This window comes from Vulpes vulpes, chromosome 11, assembly GCF_048418805.1.
Source record: "Vulpes vulpes isolate BD-2025 chromosome 11, VulVul3, whole genome shotgun sequence".
NCBI lineage: Eukaryota > Metazoa > Chordata > Mammalia > Carnivora > Canidae > Vulpes > Vulpes vulpes.
The window spans coordinates 42,718,614-42,738,349 of record NC_132790.1 but is presented as its reverse complement, the minus strand read 5'-3'; the positions used below and the strand labels follow the sequence as shown (position 1 = coordinate 42,738,349).

Genomic DNA, 19,736 nt, shown 5'->3' with positions numbered 1-19,736 from the left:
GGGATCGAATCCCACGTCAGGCTCCTGGTGCATGGAGCCTGCTTCTCCCTCTGCCTATGTCTCTGCCTCTGTCTCTCACTGTGTGCCTATCATAAATAAAGAAGAATTTAAAAAAAATGAAAAGATAAGCCACAGACTAGGAGAAAATCTATGCAAATCATATATCTGATAAAGGACTTAAATCCAAAATATATGAAGAATTTTTTTTTTTTTTTTTATGATAGGCACACAGTGAGAGAGAGAGAGAGGCAGAGACATAGGCAGAGGGAGAAGCAGGCTCCATGCACCTGGAGCCCAACGTGGGATTTGATTCTGGGTCTCCAGGATCACGCCCTGGGCCAAAGGCAGGCGCTAAAGCGCTATGCCACCCAGGGATCCCTATATGAAGAATTCTTATGATTCAATAAGAAAAGATGTAATTATGGGCAAAAGATTTGAACAGACATTTCACCAAAAAATATGAATGGTTAATAAGCACAAAAAAAGATGCTCAACATGATTAGTCATTAGGAAAATGTAAATTAAAACTAGAATGCACTTCACACACACTGAAATAATTATAATCAAAGAGACAAGAACAAGTATAGGAGGGGATATGGAGACTTGGAATCCGTATAGGTTGCTAGAGGAAATGTAAAATGGCACAGCTACTCAGGAAAACAGTTTGATAGTTTCTTTTAAAACTTAAAAGTGGATATACCATGTGAGTCAAAATGTGACTCCCAGGAATCTACTCGACAGAAATGAAAATATGTCCACACAGACTTGTATGTAAATGTTCATAACAGCTTTATTTAGAAGAGCCCCAAACTGGAAATGACAAGTGTCCATCAGTGAGTGAAATGAATAAACAAAATATGTTTTTTTCATACAACTGAATACCAGGCTGCAATAAAAAGAGAACAAAATACTGATGGCATGCTAAAATATGAATCGCACATACCAAAAAAACTAAATGAGAGAAGCCAGATGCAAACACATGCATATTATATGAATCCATTTATATGAAATGTTCAGGTAAATGTCAGAAATAGCAGTTCAGTGGCTGCCTGGGGTTGGGCACGGGGACAGGGAGTGACTGAAAATGGGCATGGGGATCTTTTTGGAGTGATGGAAATGTTCTCAAATTGGATTGTGGTAGTGATTGCACAACTTTGTAAATTTAGTAAAATATCATTGAGTTATACCCTTGGAATTGAGTGAACTTTGTGGTATGTAAATTATTTCTTAACAGAACTGCTAATGATGAAATAAGTTTAATTTCTCTAATAATGTGTAACACATGGGCCTGGATAAATGATGGTGTTGTTCTTTGAGGTTGTATTTTGTCTTCTGAACTCAGACCTGTTGCTTCAGAGGGCAAGGATGGAAACAAGTGCTAGCAGCTAGCATTTCCTGAGTACCCGCTATGTTCCAGACTGTTTTCTGTATAGTCATAAAGGAAATGTAAATTAAAACTAGAATGCACTTCACACACACTGAAATGATTATAATCAAAGAGACAAGGTCAAGGATGGGAGGGAATATGGAGAGTTGGAATCCTGCATATTACCTTCTTCATTCCTCAGCAGTCTTTGGACACAGTTCACAGATAAAGATATGGAACCTCTGTCGAGGTCATGGGGCTGAGGCATGGAGAGTAACTTGCCTCCAACAGATCTAAGCTGTCCTAATGTATCGAGAACCTTTAAGATCTAGGAATGTCTAGTCCAGTCATGAGGCCTGCTAAGTGGCTCTGAGCACCTCCTTCATTCTATGCTTGGCCCCGCTGAAGGCTTCCCTATTTGAAACTTTGTGATTCTAGATTACCTGGCAGTTCTGTTATGCCATGAGATTTTCGGCCACCATCACAGCAATTGCATGCCTGACTCTGACTCATGTTTATCCTTGCTGTAAGACTGGCCCCTCTTGACCGATGTTGGAGGATGGTGATGAGCGGCAGCTTCTCAATACTGCCTGGGTGATTTCTGCTGATATTTTGGCCTCACTGCTGCCCTGGAGGTCATGAAAACCTTCCCCCAGGATCTTCTCTCAGCCAGGACTCAGTAGTTCCATGGTCCTTTTACTGTTATCTCTGGGCCACAGTGCAGCCTCACGGTTCCAGAGAAGAACCTTCTATCAGTTTGGAATATTTTATCCCCTAGAGTTTAGCTTCGGGTGATGCTCCAGGCTACAGGATTGGAAGGGTTGGGCTGAGTTTCAGTTGCTAACTGGGCTTTAAGTCCTTGGGCTCAAATCCCTCTCAGGCTTTCTACCATATTGCTCAAAACCTGGGATTCTTGGGGTTTCATTTGCTCTGACTGTTAGGCACGGTGGCTAATGTTCTGTATCAGAGTCTTAGACATCAGTTGAAACATAAAAGGAATGCATAGATACTCAGACGGTCGTATGTGAGGTCAAGTATGAGTAAAGGTCTCTTCACATTCACCAGCATTCAGACAAATTTAGAGTCTGCGCACCTTCTGCAGCTGATAATTTCATATATCTCGTGTTTTGTCATCGTTCCATAAACTGCCTTGAATTTGCTCTACTCGTGGCTTTTGCTGAAGGTATCCTCCATGTCTGGATTCAATCACTCCTTACCAGGACCTCCCATAACCAGGGGAGGTTACGTGCTAGGAACACAGGGGAGGGAGGCAGGATGCCCAAGAGTACTCCTCTCTTGTAGGAGGACCTTTTGGGCCCATTGGGAGGGACAGGAGGCACACAGAAAATGAAGAAACTGATGTTAGCAGAGATAATGGGATGGGGAAGAGAGAACCCAACATCACAGTTGAAACTACAATTGATTCTAGCTTGCTCAGGTCAGGTTAACCTTGGTTGAGGCAGGGACTCAGACAAACCCCGCCAGGGCAGGCCTCTCCAGTTAGGTGGCCTCCAAGATGCTTGGCTCTGGTTGCTCTCCCAGGGCGAGAGGAGACAGCTGGGCCTGGGTGAGGCTGCAGCTCCGGTGCTGGTACTTGGGTGACTCCAAGCTCTGCTGAGCAGAGCAGCTCTGTTGGCAGGTAATCAAGAGATGTCTATCATCTCAACTGAAATTTGGGGGTTACCTCTGGTTTTCCAGCAGACCGCGCTCCTCCCCGCAAATTTAATTCCCAGATCAGTTAATATGCTCCTGAGTAACTGAGAAGTAGAAGTGTATATTTAAGCCATTAATGAGGCAGAATATTAAGTCACACATCCCATTTGAGCCATCTCCAGGGCTAGATGGCCTCTTAGGTCTTTCTCCTGTTTCTTTCTTTCTCCTCCTCCCACTATGTTTCAGCTAAATCATGGGCTAAGGTGGCTTTGGTAGAATGGACGAGGCTATCTATAATTGTTATCCATGCCACAATTTCTGTAGGAAAACATATTGTGTGCTAGGGTCCTACGGAGCACATCTGCTTCTCCTCCCATCCCTCCCACCCCGCTTAGGGCTACCGCCCCGGGGCAACCCTTTGGTCTTTGGAGGGTGGGAGAGGCTGAGGAGCCAGTGTGAGCCGCAGGGGGGCCTCATCCTTCCCTCCTCTCAGCATGCAAACAGAATGGCTTGCTTGCTTTTATCTTGATTATATATGGGCTGGGCTTTAGCATTTGATTCCTTTTGAACAATGAATCCCGCTGTTAAGCAAAAAAATACTGAAAACTACTGTTTTAAGAAAGCTGGTATTAAGTGCAATGCCCAACTAGTGATTTAGAAGCAGTTTGCTTAGGGACTTAAAATAATGATCCAGGGGAGCGAATTTACTGTTAGTCCTGGACCTGCTCCAAGTTCATGCTCTCTTGACTCTGCTAAGTTCTAAGAACATTGTAGCTAGATCTTTATTTCAGCACACAATTTTTAATCATGTATCAACCCTGAAAAGAATGAAGTGGCATTCCGATTTAGGGGATTAGAGAGATACGTGTATGTAAGCTTTTGCATTGTTTGCATTTGCATTATGAATACAAAGGTTTTAGAATTGTTTATGGAATGCCCTTTTCCTGAACATACTTTTTCTTCCCATCTTTTTTTTTTTTTTTTTTAAGATTTTATTTATTTATTGATGAGAGAGACACAGAGAAAGGCAGAGACACAGGCAGAGGAAGAAGCAGGCTCCCTTTGGGGAGCCCAATATGGGACTTGATCCCAGGACCCCAGGATCATGAACTGAGCCAAAGGCAGATGCTCAACCACTGAGCCAGCCAGGTGGCCCTTCTTCCATCTTCTAAAGATAACACTGAAAAGTATTTTGTGTCCAGGCTAGGAATTGCTAAATAATCTTAAAGCACCATAACTTGTATTATTTTCCTCACAGGGACCTTTTGGGGTACACTAAAGGCTCTGTACCCCTCAGATGTTTCATCATGAAAAAGGGCTTCTGTGGATACAGCCTTATTCCCCTTCTACTTGCTTACAAAAGGTGATACTGGGAAATAGTAAGAGCTGGAGCCAGTAATTAGAAGCCAGGCATCCCTGTCTCTTCTTGACTACCCTGATTCTAGAAGTTTCCTAACAGCTTGATTCCCAGGAATAAGGATATTCACCTTGCTGACTTCACAGGCTTGTTTTGAGTTGAAATGAATATTGCTGTGTGAAGGCTTTCTGCAAATATACAAAGCTATACAAATCTATAGGGTCCCATCACCTAAAGTGAACAGGGCTCTGCATTTTTCGCATGACAATGACACTTGTTATCTAAAGACATCTTGACTTAATCTTGCAGTATGTTGAGATTTAATCTTTTCGAAGAGAAAAAGAAACCTCTAAGAGCTGTAGGACTTACCTTGAATAACTAGAGGGATTTTTCATAATCTTTATATAAATGTCATTTTTAAAGAAAGAAGAATGGATTAGCATGCTTATATGCTTGTAACTTGAATTTTATTGTCCACTATGGTGCTATTACTGTTGTATACAGATTGAGCATTTATGTTTTCAGTCCACAGAACTTTGTATTCCTTTATTGTATTAAAAACAGAGGTATTACAAAGAGGATTGTAACAACAGTAATGTTTTCTATCTTCTTTATCTTGTTCGTGTCTGTGAAGTAATTAGTACTAACAAGAAAGCACTAATCTCTGGCTGGCACATATATTTAAGTGTGTAAATAGCACATTCCACTGTGTTGTGTTATTGTGTTAAAACGTTGTGTTAAAACATTACAAGGATAAATGCAGAACCAGTAAAGCTATGCTTTTTTTTTTTTTTTTTCTAAAAGAAATTTTAGGATGTTCACATGGCTCAAAATAATGCTTCTCATTTTTAAAAATCCTTGAGTTTTCAAACCTAGTACAACTGAGCCACACTCAGTGTGCTATTTGGAATGTGACATTCCCTTTCCCTGGTTTTGTGTCGTTACAGAGGAAATGGGTATTCAGTATACATGATTCAAGTGGGGATAAAAACCCCTATTTAATTCCACAATATTCCTTAGACTGGGAAAAAAAATCTCTTTTGTAGTCATGTTTATCTTATAGTAACTCTAGAGCCAAACAATTTATTATGTAAATGTAGAAATACAAACAGCTTTATCGAACAAAATACTTACTATTTTCTGGCTACCTGACAGAAACAATTTACTTAAGAAAACAGAACAAAATTTCTCAGTTTCATTATTCAGCTTTGTCAATATTTTGCCAGAGCTTTTTTTTCTTGGGGTGGGGGAAGCAAATGAAAGAGTTTAAAAGCTCATATGTGTCTATTTTGTTTTAGCTTCGTGTATTTATTAAGAGTAAATTCTGTATGTCTTTGCAGTTCATCAATATGTGTATTTAGAAGTTTCTCAAATTCTTTTGCTCGCTTCTCTTCCTCCAGGAGAAAATGCTGTGCAGCCAAAGAGGCTGGGAAGACTATATCTGGGGGAGACTAAAGAGAGAAAGAAATGTTAGATGAGGAATACAAAGCCTTTTAAACCTTCCTGTTTCCAGGCATGCTTCATCCGGAGCGCGTGGTCAGACATACCTCTTAATGAAATAATCCAGACTAACTCTCTGCTGTTGTAATACAGTGACTGCTTGTGAAATCCTCAAAGAATGAAAACATCACACCACCAGCATATTCAAAAGCTCTAGAAATGAATAGTTACATGTTCAACTGCAAAAGCAGGGACAGGGACAAGAAAATTACCATGGAACTTGCCTAAAACATACTCGACTAATTTGTAAAACCAAGGGTTTTCATCTGAAAATAGGCAACGCCAAAAAGCTGACGTAAAGATTATGATAGACTTGGGCAAAGAAAACTTAGATAGGAAAAAAAATTAAGGATTGGCTGGAAAAGGGAGCTAATTGCTGTTTGGAGTTAGCCAGGTGAGGAGAGCTGGCATGATGCATGTCGGGGTACAAGTGGCTTCCGGCAGGGAAGGCCGTAATGCTGGAATGTATCTCCTTTGTGCAATTAGAGCTGACAAAGCCTCCCACTTACACACTTTGTGGTAATATGGAAGTGCTCATTTAACTGTTTGTTAACTGATAAGTCCTGGCAAATGGCTTAGCAGATCCCATACTAGGAGTATCTCTGATAAAATAAAATTGCCTTGTGTAGCCTCTGCCAAGTGTACTAGGCAAGTTGCCTTGAAGAACCTTAAGATTCTGGAGCAAGACCACACCATCTGTAGCAGAAAACTGTACACTATTTACAGAACCGTTCCTGTAATGCTACTGGCCCTAGTTGAGGCCGAGCAGCTAAGAAGTGGAGAGGATGACTGGTTCTAGCTCTGTCCTTGGCCACTCCAGTGGAAATTATGGATGGGCCTGTCAGGACGGTCCCACTTTCACCAAAATTAATGTAGCTAACTATGGCTGTTGAGCATCCCACCTGCTTGCAATAGAGACCAAAGCTGAGGAGTTCCAGATATGGCACCCATCCCTCAAGGAGACCAACCGGCCTCTTGGTGGCAACTAATTTACACTAGGTCCCTTCCACCTTGGAAGGGGCAATGTTTTACCCTCACCAGCACTGATGTATATTCTTTGGGTTTGCCTTTCCTGCCTGAAGGGCCTTGGCCTTGATCACTACCTGGCAGCTCACAGAGAGACTGAGTTACTGACATGGGATCCTGACTAATAGTAAAGGAACCTAATTTACAGCTGAGGAGTATGGCAGAGGGGGCATGACCATGGAATACATTGGTCTTACCACATCCAGTACCATCTGCAGGATGCTAGCTCTGATAGGCTTCTTGAAGGCAGGGGTGGGGCATCAGCTGGGAAATTATATCCTGTGAGGATGGGGTATGTTCTTCAGGACATGGTACAGACTCTCAACCACTGGCTGTTATATGCTACTGTGTTTCCAGCAGGAGAATACGTGAATCTGGGAACAAAAGGGAGGATGGAAGAAGGGCTCCACTCTCCATCATTTTTGTTGACCCACTTGGAGAATTTCTACCTTGTGTCTTTGTATCTTGAGGCTCTGTGGATGTACAGGCCCTGGATCTTAGAGGGGGAAATGCCTCCACCATGATACCTGTAAGAGTCTCACTGAGCTTAAAGCATTGGCTGGGAAAAAAAAAAAAAAAAAGCATTGGCTGGCACCTAGCCACCTCGGGCTCCTCATGCCGAAGGATCAGAGGCACAGAAAAGAGGTACTACACTGGCAGAGGTACCTGGCCCTAATCATCACGAAGACTACTACTACATAATGGAGGCAGCGAGGAACATGTCTGATATTCAGCTAGCCACTGAGGTTTCTTTTAATACTCCTGTGCCCAGTTTTAACTGTAAACAGCAAACCACATCCCGAGGAGGACACAGGAACCAGGGGCTCACCCGACAAGGCAAGCTACCTAGACTAATGTAAGTGCTAGCTGAGATGGAGAGGTATCTAGAATGGGTGAAGAGATGATGACCATCCATTAAGTTCTTGAGACCAGTTGTGGCATCAAGGCCTGTAGTTTGTCCCACTGACCCTCCTCTTACAAGCTTTCAGAGAAATGTGACAAGCCAGAATCTTGGAGAAGATAGGCCTGAATGGAATGAACATGAACAGAGCATGGATCTGAGTGGCTCAAGAGGTAGACTCTAGCAGATGCTGTTGGTGTCCTAGCGGGGTTCCCTTCACCAGGCTGGCACATCTGTCCTCCTGCTTGGTGGGGGTTGGTTCTCTGGAGACCTGCCCTCAGCTGGACTAAGAGCCCCTGCCTCATCTGAGAAGTTGTAATATCCCCCGCAGCCTATTCCCTCTCCTCTAAGGCGAGGACTGATTGACACAGGGCAGAGAACACCAGACTTCTTGTCTCCAGGGGAACCAACTCTGTTGTGCGATTCATCCTCCAAGCTCCTGGTGAGACCAGGCCAAGTTAATCTCCAGCTGGTTTTGAGCTCATTTTTGTTTAGCTTTCCTCCCTCCCTAGACTGCTTCCCTGATTCTCCTTCTGCCGAGACTTACTACCTTCAAGAAACCACCTTCCTAAGAATCTCTGTCTCAGATGCTAGGAAACCTGATCTCAAACGGATGACTTCTTAACTGCTGGCTTGAGTGATGACTGGGTGACATCAATGCCACTTATGAGAAAAGTAAAATAGTAAAAGGGCTCGTTGAGGGTAAGGTCTTATTTATTTTTTATTCCCTGGGTTCTAGCATAGCTTCTGGCACAGGGTATATTTTAAACAAAATTTTTGAATTAATATATGAATGAAGAAAGTACTTTTGATTTTGAATAATCCTGAATTAGAGGTGACTTGGGTTTCAGATTGTCATGTAGAAAATGAGATATATCATCAGTCTAGAACTCAAAAGATAGGTGTAGATTAGAGATATTTCAAAGTTACAGATAATTAAGGCTGTCAGTCTGATTGAAATAATCCAAGACATGCAAATTAAAGAAAAAGCAGTTCAAATACGGTATGTTGGAGAGAACTTCATTTCAGGCTCCCACTCCCATGGTTATGTTCTCAACATTGTTATCAATGAAAACTGCATTATTTATTAATCAAGATTTCAGCAATCCATCTATTATCCTTCCAGCTTAGTCTAGTATTTCCACTTTCTCACATCATCCATTCCCTTCTAACTCTGCTTATATTCCAGATCCATCATTATAATCATTCAGCAACTCGTTCCCCATCTCCCCCACCAATATCCTGTCTTTGTCTCAGGTGCTTGGTAAAACCTAGGCCTAAATAACCTGCCTGGCCATGCATGCACCTGAACAGCTGGAGAAGGAATTGTGTACTGTGGGTACTGCTTTCACTCAAAGTCCACCTCAAATATCAGATGGTTAGTTAACACTGCCTGACCATTCGGTTGCACTTCCCTAGCATATTCACTTTCTCACTCATTACCTGGTGGCCTTGTCTCCTTCTCAGGAAGGAGCTCCCTCACCTCTCTGTACCCTGTTGCACCTGTATCTACATTTAATGCCATAATCTGTTTCAGAGACTCTTACTTCTACCTACACCATGGATTCTATTCCTTTGTATCTTCTCAATGGCTCTTTCTGCAAATGAACCTTGTCACTCATGAGTCCCACCTCCTTCGCCATCAACCTTTCCTCTTCTCCTTGAAGGTTCCCATTGGAACACTAAATGTAATAGTCTAAGGCTTTGTCTTAGGACAGTTTCCCCATTTATACCCTTCAAAGTATTCTCGTCTAGTCCTATAGATTTAAATATTAGCCATACACTGGTTACTCCTATATTTTGTTTCCAGCTCTGATGTCTTCCTGGAATACCAGAGTCACATATCCTAACACCTATGTGATATTCCCATTTGCATGTCTAATGAACATTTTAAATTGAAGTGCCCAATCTAGAAATCATGATTTTCTCCTCTAATCCTGCTCCTTTCCCTAGTCTTTCATGTCTGAAAGTGATGCTAGCATCCACCCAATGCTCAGGCTTACATCCTAGGAGTCATCTCTGAGTCCTTTCTTTCCTTCATTCCCCAGAGTTAATCCATTGACCGTCTGGTCTGTTCTCCACAACATTTCCCGGATCCAACATGTTCCTTTGTCTCCACTATCGTCATCTCTTGCCTTGACTACTGAAATAGCCTGAAAATTGCTCTCCCCACTTCTACCTTTGCCCGTCTATAATTTATTATTTATTTGGCACTCAAAAGACATGAATCTCTCTAAAAGATATTTTATTTTTTATTTTATTTTTTTATAAATTTATTTTTTATTGGTGTTCAATTTCCCAACATATAGAATAATACCCAGTGCTCATCCCATCAAGTGCCCCCTTCAGTCACCCCCACACCCTGCCCACCTCCTTTTCTTCCACCCAAAATTCGAGTTCCTTCCCTTGGCCTAAAGTCTCTACATATCTGACTATTTCTCTGTCCCCAGTGCATTCCATCTTCTTTCTCTCCTAGGCTCCAGGACTGGTTCTTGAACTTACCAAATTTGTTCCTGCCTTACAGATTTGCACCAGGAGTTCCCTCTGCCTGAAGCCCTCTTCCCCCAGATCTTCGGGCCTTTTTTGTTGTTGTTAATTTAGGTCTCAACTTAATTTAGGTCTCCTCAGTGTCCTCTCCTCATTTTCCAGGCCACTCAACCTAAAGTAATCCCTCACACTCCCATCAGTTCCTGTCATATATCAGCTTTTCTTTTCTTCATACAATTTATCATTACTTGATTTTTAAAAATATATATTCATTTGTTTCCAGTCATTAATTGTACCCCTCCCTTCTTTGAGGTAAAATGCGCACATCAAGTAAAATCATTTGAAAATGAACCACTCAGTGGCATTTAGTACATTTACAATGTTATGCAACCACCATCTTTATCTAGTTCCAAAATAGTTTCATCATCTTAAAAGGAAACTGGACCCACGAAGCTACTGATCCACATTCCCTGCTCCTGGAGCTGCCCCTGGTAACCACTAATCTGCATCCTGTTCCTATGGTTTACCTATTCTCAGCACTTCATGTAGTTGAAACCATAAAAAATATGACCTTTTGTGCCTAACTGCTTCCACTTAGTATAGTGTTTTGGAGTGTTTATCTACTACACTATAGCACATATCAGTATTTCTCTCCTTTTTATGGCTAAATAGTATTCCACTGTGTGTCTACAATGCTATTTGTTTATCCATTCATCCACTGGTGAGATTCCTCTTTTTCACCAGACTGTAGGCTTCTATGTCTCATCAAAGATGTGTTAGAACAGAACCTGCCATACACCAGGTGCTTATAATGTTGATTTTATGACTGAATGATGAGCATTAATATTTAAGGACAGGTATAGGAGAGAGAAGCTTAGAAGTAGACTGGGAAAAAGTAACCAGAAAGGCAGCAGGAAAATCAATGGAGAATAGTGTCATAGAAGCCAGAGAATATGAGAGTTTCAAAAAAAAAAAAGATTAAGGAAGACAAGTTCTTAAAGCATGTTTAATGAACTAGAAGGTTGCTGGTGGTCTTGGAAGGAATAGTACTGATGTAGAAGTTAAAATGTGGAGGTGGAGGGAAACTACTGAACACAGAACAGTGGATTGGACCATGTCTTTCAGGGAATTCTGGGGCTTCCATCGCAGATTAAGTTCCCCATGTCCAGACCTAAAACAGGAGATAATTTTTTCCTGGCAACTCTGAGGCTCTGAACTTCCTCAAAGGAGTGATGCAAGGAAGGAAGGAAGCCCAATCCTTGTTATTAAGACAACAGATACGCTGGTATGCTTTTTAGGTGCCTACTAATGCTCCACACTTTTTTGGGTGCTGGGGTTACAACAGTAAGAGAAGACAGAAAAAGTCCCTATATTCACGGAGCTTAAATTCTAGAAGAGGGAAGCAAACACACGAGCAGACATAAATGTGTTATGGTGAAGTGCTATGAAAAAAATAAAAACCAGGACAAGGGGTAGGGGAATCAAGAAGGAAGCGCTACTGTAGGTTGGTTGCTCAGGCACCCATGATGAGGTGATATTTGAGCAGAGACTAACTAGCTTAAAATGCTAAAATCATCTGACATTAGAACCATATGGCATTTAGCAATTCATCATGCTTTGTTTCACTGGAATATATGCTTACTTTGGAGTCCTTCAGCATCCAGATTTTACTGATACAAAATTTGCTAACTCCCCTCAGTGGCTCCCATAACTTAAATAAGGAGGTTTATTTCAGTTATTTTATCGGTATGGAATTTTATTCTTTTCAAATAATTCTGGCATTTCATGTTGAGAGGAACACAAAAGAACATTTCAAGGCTTTAGAGATCTCTAACACTTCAAAAGTTAATGGTTTAAAGTCTTCTTCCACACCTTAAATCTTATTTCCAATCTCTACCAAAAGAAGCCAACAGATTCCAGAAAAGCAGAAAAGCACTCATGGGGTACCCCATCCGGTTTTAAACATTTCCTATTGTTGTCATTGTTTATAATTTGCATCCAATATTAGTATAACATGGAGAGGTGCTAAAAAATTACATGATATACTTTGAATATAAGTGAAAGCAATTGCTACGAGTACTACTACTCACTTTCTGAGGTAAATATCTACTTAAAAACACCCTGTGATTATTATGTTGAAGAAATTAAATCATAAGGCAGGAAATTCAGCACAGAACTGGAAAATGCAAAAAAAGAATCAAATGAAAATTCAGGAACTGAAAAATATAAGACTGAAATTAACCTACACAAAATCACATTCTTAAGGCAGGGAGTGGTGGCTCTTTTATGCATAGAAACCAACACAGAGAGTCAAGGAAAATGAAGAAACAGAAGAATATGAAATTAAGAATCTTTCCCACCTGTTTTATGAGGTCAACATAATCTGATGCCAAAGGTGATAAGGACAGCAAAAGAACATTACAGGCTAATTTCTCTAGTGAACACAAAACAAAAAGTCTAAGCCAGTATGAACAGACCAAATGCAGTTATCAAGTGCAGTTTATTCCAAGAATTCAAAGTTGAGTTAACAAGAAAAAACATTAACCAAACTAAAGAGAAAACTAATATGGTCATTTCTTTTTGTTTTTGCTTTGGTCATTTCAAAAGAAGCAGTACAAGCATTTGATAAAATTCTAAATTAATTCACGAACAAAGTCAGCATTCTAGAAATAAAAGGGAAATTGCTTAACATTAATAAAAGGAATCGGGATGCCTGGGTGGCTCAGCAGTTGAGCGTCTGACTCAGGGCGTGATCCCGGGGTCCGGGATCGAGTCCCACATTGGGCTCATGCAGAGAGTCTGCTTCTCCTTCTGCCTATATCTCTGCCTCTTTCTCTATTTCTCATGAATAAATAAATAAAATCTCAAAAAAAAAATCTTAAAAGGAGTCTACAAAATATCTATAGTGAATATCATACACAATGGCGGAATATTGAAATTCCTTTGCAATTGAGAATGAGAGAAGGATACATTTACTGGAGGCCTTAGTAAAATAAAGCACAAAAAACAAGAAAGGTATAATGATATGAAAGTAGGAAATAAATTGTTATTATTTTGATTTGTAATATAGAAAATTCAATAGAATCCACAGGACTAGAATATATGTGCAAATTCAACTGAATATTTTCATGGGGAAAGGGATTGAGAATACTACCTTGCACCATATGCAAAAATTGATTCCAGGTGTAGATGTAAATATGAAAGGTAAAGAGCTAACGTTTCTAGAAGATAACATAGGATAATATTTTTGTAACTTTGGGACAGGCAAAGTTTTAAATAGGTTACCAAAAAATGTTAATCACAGAGGAAAAGATTCATAAGTGAATGTATTAAAATTAAGAACTTCTGGTTACCAAAATATACTATTAAGTGAAGAGGCAAGTAAAAGTGATAGAAGATATTTGCAATATATATAATCAACAAAGGGCTTATATCCAGAATATATAAAGAACTCCTACAAATCGATGAGAATAAAGACAATCCAACAGAAAGTTAGGCAAGGGAATTGAACAGACATTTTACAAAGGAGAACATCAAAATGGCCAATGAAAAGGTGCTCAACTTTATTATTCACCAGATATATATTAAAACCATGATAGGAAGTTACTATATACTGGCCAGGAAAGCTAAAATAAAAAAGACGGAGAGTACCAAGTGGTGGAAAGAAGAACACTCAAATACTACTTATTGGGGTATTAACTGGCTCAAACAGTTAGAGAACCTGTTTGGCATTACCTCCTAAAGCTGACCTTAAGTATATCCTATGACCCAGCAATTCCACTTTAGGAATATACCCAATGGAAATGTGTACACGTGTGCACCAAAAGATACATACAAGAATGTTTTTAGCAGCATTATTTGTAATATTCCTGAGCAGGAAATAACTCAAATGTCTGCCAACAGTAAAATGGATAAACTGTAGTATCATTCTATGCAGCATTTATTTACAATGGAATACTATCGAGAAACAAAAATGGATTAACTACCTCACATTAACATATAAAACAATATGGATGATGAATCTCAGAAAATAGCCTTAGATTGAAATACTTGATGAAACATTATGGATCTCTTTTCCTTCTATAGAAAGGCACGGCCAAACGACTCACAGATACACCTTGGAGTCCTATTCAAGAAGCAATATTTTCTTTCTTAACAACTATGTGAACATCAGTGTATAGGTATCAGTGTAGGAGTAATCATTCCTTAAAGGAAAAAAAAATTAACCAACAACCCAGCAACTCACCAGTGGGAACACTTCATCATCACTAATCAGGGGACTCGTCATTTCTTTGGTTTGAAATGGCAAAGGTGGCAGTGGAGGCGTTGCACTTCTGTTTGGCTCACGATCTTGGCTAAGTCTAAAAGAGAAGGATGGTTCTCATTTACCACTACCAAGGACACTGCCTGTTCATGTAGCTAAAGATTTCAATTTCTCTGATGTAACAGTAGGGGAAGCACAACAAAAAGTTTGGCCTTCTTATCTCAGTATCTCTTTGAAAATAATTTTCCAGATGAATCATTTCTAAAGATTAATAATGAACAGAAAACTTTGTAATCATTAAAAATATTCTTCAATTCTTATTGCCTACTTTATATCTCTTTCTGTGTTTTACTTTCGGGTCCCTCTGCCATTTAATTAAACAACATGATACCAGTTTGGAAAGAATCTCAAAACAGCTAACACTGCTGCCCTTGACAATTCTAAATAATCCTCTTTCTGTATTTTCTATTTCACTTAACCTCGATGGCCTCAACAGAATTATGCTGCCTTTATTTTTTTTTTGATGCTAGAACAAGCCCTTGTACAATAATTCTAATTCCTATAGGATTTAACAATTTGTAACATTATTTCAATTTGTATCATCTCCTAAACTCATCCTTAGTAGCTGTATGACCTTGACCTTGAGCAGATAACTATATCTTTCTGTGACTTTAATTTATTTCATTGATTAAAAAAGATGGTTGGGAGAATTGAACTCCACAATCAGGATGAAAGGTACACTACAGAATTGGTTGTTTTTGCTAAAATATAAGGTAGAAAATGAAACTGAATAAAATACCAGTGAGATTTTAAATTTTGGTATGCTGAGTAAACGAATAATAAAACAAAAACTGAACCAATTTCCCATAAAATTTTACATAAAAATGTTCTAACAGTATGAGCTATTTGGGACTAAATGTCTTTCTGAACATTAATTTATGAAATTGGGGTTGAAATTTAATCAAAGTCATCAAAGCCCATGAAAACATAAGAATCCCTTCAACTTAAAATTATTTATTCATTTTTATTGATTATTCAAATTATCCAGAGGTATTGATTTACCATTTTCAAAGCCTTCATATTTTAATTTCACATAGTTCCAAAAAATTCACATTATTGTTCTCTCCTCTTATCCAGAGACTATCTATCTATACAGACCTATTTCCTATTATGTAAACATTTTCAAAGTGATGCATACAAATAGCAATAAAAGTTAAGTGAGACATCTGTAAATTAGGACATAAAAACAAACACAGCATGTTTTCCATTTTTACTTATCTTGAAATATATCTTTTTTTTTAAATCCATTCTTCCAAACCATAATTACCATGGAAACAGAACAGCAAATTAAACTGAAATAACATGGTTTATGATGTGCACGTTAAGATGAAACATCCCACAATTCAGATAGAATTATAACAATTGCAGAGTACATCTGCATAGAGTCTTCAGCTGAACCTTTTAATTTGAGTGAGGCTACCATCTATACTTCAAAGCACAGTGGGAAAAATAAGGTAATTATAGAAGCGACTCAAGACATACATATCTCTTTGTAATCTCAATTATACAAAGATTTCAGGGAAAGTATTATTTGTCCTAAATTATCTACAGAATTATCTCAATTATCCATTTTGCTTTGGATGTATCGATACAGTTTACAGTGTTAATTAGTAAAACATATATGAACATGCTTTTTACTGTAAGATCAATAAAACGTAGAGATTGAAAGGAAAGACTACATTAGGGATTAAAATACTTTTGGTTTAAATCGTCTTTATATCTGCAAAGTTCTTCTAGAATGCAGCTATTCCAATACTTCATAAAACCACCTTGCAGAAAATGTTCAGTCTATCAATTTAAAAGCTATCTTAAAAGACATTTCGGAAGGCTTTTATTTCCCTCTTATAATCTGGTCTTTTCTGTTGTCTTTTCCACAGGTCCTAGTCCGAGGCCTCTGCCTACTTCTGCCAGGAGGGCAGGACCCAGTTGTTGGGAGCAGAGCTCTGCCCACTTGAGAGCTTGGAGTCAACTGTCTGCAGTTCTCAGAGTTGTCTGATTGTACATCCATTCCTGGTGTTCTGTTAATTTTCACTGGGCTCCAGGATAATGTCCTCAGTGTGGAACAGGACCCCTTCACAAGTGCTAATCTGCCTGCTTCTAGCCTCACCTCCTAACACTCCACACAATGTTCCCTGTTCTAGGAACTGCTCAGTATTTTCTGGCCTGCAACTTTTCAGTCTATGTTTTTGCTCCTTATTGAGTAACACATTGGTACAAAATTTTCATGACGGGCTTTTTTTGCTTCTAGATGACTATCCATCCTTGACAAGGGACTCTGTGAGAGTAGTTATGACAAACCTACCAACTTTGTGGTTTTCTTGGTGTTAGAATCTTTACTTATTGACTCGATTTGAAGCAATTTTAGTGATTAATATTTATGGTCACTAAACTCTTTCCAGTACATGATGAAACCTTTAAAACCATACATTGACTTTTAAGTATGTATCAGATATAGAGATGAAACCCATTATAAAATTGAGTTGTCATTAAAATTAGTCATATATTAATTGCTCTGGATGACATTATTCCAAATTAGTTTATAAATTATCCTTAAACTTCAAAACTCTGTTTAAAAACTTTAAAAATATTCAGTACATCCTCACTAAATTCAATTACATCTTATTCATAATTTTTTAAAGTTCTGAATAACTTCCCTATCCGAAAGCAAATCTGCCACAATATCCTAAAACGCTTCATAGTTTAAGTGGATGAGCATGAAGAACTTCTTATTACTTCTAATAGGAATGAAAAACAACAACACAAATTGGGTTATTTCTGAGTGGATAAAAGATTATTTAAAAATGTATTATGTGAAGTAAGTCTACCAGAGAAAGATAATTATCATATCTCACTCATATGTGGAATTTAAGAAACAAAACAGAGGAGCACAGGGGAAGGGAGGGAAAAATAAAATAATGAAATCAGAGAAGAAGACAAACCATAAGAGACTCTTAACCATAGGGACCAAACTGAGGGTTGCTGGGGGGGGGGGGGGGGGGGATAGGGGATGGGATAACTGGGTGATGGGCATGACGGAGGGCACGTGATGTGATGAGCAGTGGGTGTTATATAAGACTGATGAATCACTGACCACTAAAAAAAAAAAAAAAAAAAAAAAAAAAACCTTCAGGAAAAAAAAAATATGGCTTTTCAGTTTCTATGACTGATAAATCTTCCTCACAAACCAGTTGTGGTACCTCAAGACTAAGGGATCAGATTAAACACACCCAAGCTGGCAACTTCCTCTGATGGGATGAACCACCTGCCCTGCTAGGGGAGACCTCTGTTTGACCCTAAAAGAGGTAACTGGGTGATGGACATTAAAGAGGGCACGTGATGTGATGAGCACTGGGTATTGTATGCAACTGATGAATCTCTGAACTCTGCCTCTGAAACTAATAATACACTAATATGTTAATCAATTGAATTTAAATAAAACAAAGTTGAAAAAAATAAAAATGTATTATGCAATCTTCCTCACCTAAGGAGGAAGCGGCTAAAAATTAGACTTAAAAATTTTGTGGAACTCTATCTGCATATACTTTTACCTAAAAGCTTTTTCCTCTCTAAAATAGTTTAATGAGAACTTCCTGCATTAGCCATTGCTATGTAAATATGACTCCGTATGTTCCGATGATTTTTAGGCCTAACGAGTATATATAGCTTTTACTATTTGCCTTCACTGAGCTGTGCTGTGAGGGAGAGAAGGAACATTTCATTTTTCACTTGCTGAAATTAAAAGGCATGTACTTTACAGCTCTCCACCGAGGAGCCCGCTGTCCTTGCAACTCAACAACGCTTTCCCCATAGCGGCTTCTACATGGTAATAATTTATTCAGAACATTTGAAATGCTGTTTCTTTTAAAAATCAGGTCACTGGAGAACACTGAAATCAGACAAGGCATTAAAACAAATTTAATGAAATTTTCAACAGATGAGACTGGCAGGACACAAGGCTCTGCGGCAGGAACAGTAGTCCAAACTGCTTATTAAGATAATCTCCTGCTGAGCGTTTTACCTCTTGTGTAGCTTTCTGTGTCTCCTACTGTCTTGTTTTTGTTAGGCCCTTTTAACACATTCTGTGCCGTCCAACAAAGAAAAAAGGGGGTCATCCAAACAATAAAATTACTTTTTAAAAGTAATAAAAGGCAGAGTAACTGCTTTTTAAATCACAATTCCTGGTGGCAGAACACTTTCTAGTCAGATGTGGTCATCTAAGGCTTTCAGAATTCTAGTCATCTAGTCATCTAAGGCTTTCAGAATTCTTCCCAACAAGCAAGAATAGGAAACAATGTTCTGCACCTAATGGGTGCTCCATACAGGCCAGTCCTGACTAACAAACCCAGGAAGACCCTTTATAAAGGATATCTTTAGGGGCCTGCTTCTCCCTTACAATGAAAAAACTGTATACACGGGGTCATGATTTGACCCACAGAGAAATAAATCTGTAGAGTAGCAAGGCACTTTGGGAGGGTTTATTCTATGTCAGAAAAAATATTTCTATACCACAATCAAAATTAGAACTCTTTTGGATTTTCCGTTCCCCTGGCAGCACACACGGACACATTCACGAGAGAACTGGCCCACCGCAGTGCCTCAATGACCTGTTCTGTCTGCCCCCTGCCAGGATCCCACCGCCAGTGTTTGTTATAGGGTGGCAGCCAGTATGCCCTCATTTCCTTCCCCAACTACTTGAAGAAAGGTTATTCATTTAGCACTTTTGAGTGGTTGTTGTCTCTTGCATCGGGTTAGGATATATCCTCTAATACGTACAGGGCAGAGGTGACACAAGTAGAGAGCTGTGCTACATCTGCAAGAATGCTAAACACACATATTTTTTGGTATGTGCCATGGATTTATGGATCTACCCCCTGTAGAACTGGGTGTGCTTAGTTACAAAGATGAGCCTAGCATCACCCTGCCTCCACAGGACTATCTTTGAGGAAATGCCAGGTTCAGCCATTTGGCCATCAAAACCGTTTTAGGCACTGTGAGTTGTTGAAGAAGTATTCATATTATCATAAGTGCTAACAATTTTGTCAGTAATAACAGTATCAGTAAGAATGGCTAACATTTATGGAAATATGTGTTTTACATGGAACTCTATGTTCTTCTACAATTC

The 19,736-nt window shown here is 39.2% G+C and overlaps 1 protein-coding gene across 8 annotated transcripts in view; it reads right to left on the bottom strand.

The window, feature by feature from the left end:
* Positions 1-4,821: 4,821 nt before the first annotated feature.
* The window catches only part of DEUP1 (deuterosome assembly protein 1), a 78,511-nt gene continuing 63,596 nt past the window's right edge, over positions 4,822-19,736 (bottom strand). For all 8 annotated transcript variants that reach the window (XM_072726165.1, XM_072726170.1, XM_025993208.2 and 5 more), the window contains 2 exons: positions 14,537-14,651; positions 4,822-5,827 (listed from right to left, as the gene is read on the bottom strand). In XM_072726165.1, coding sequence (XP_072582266.1) covers positions 5,651-5,827; positions 14,537-14,651 — 292 coding nt within the window. In that variant the 3' untranslated portion in view covers positions 4,822-5,650. The remainder of the gene's footprint in view (positions 5,828-14,536; positions 14,652-19,736) is intronic.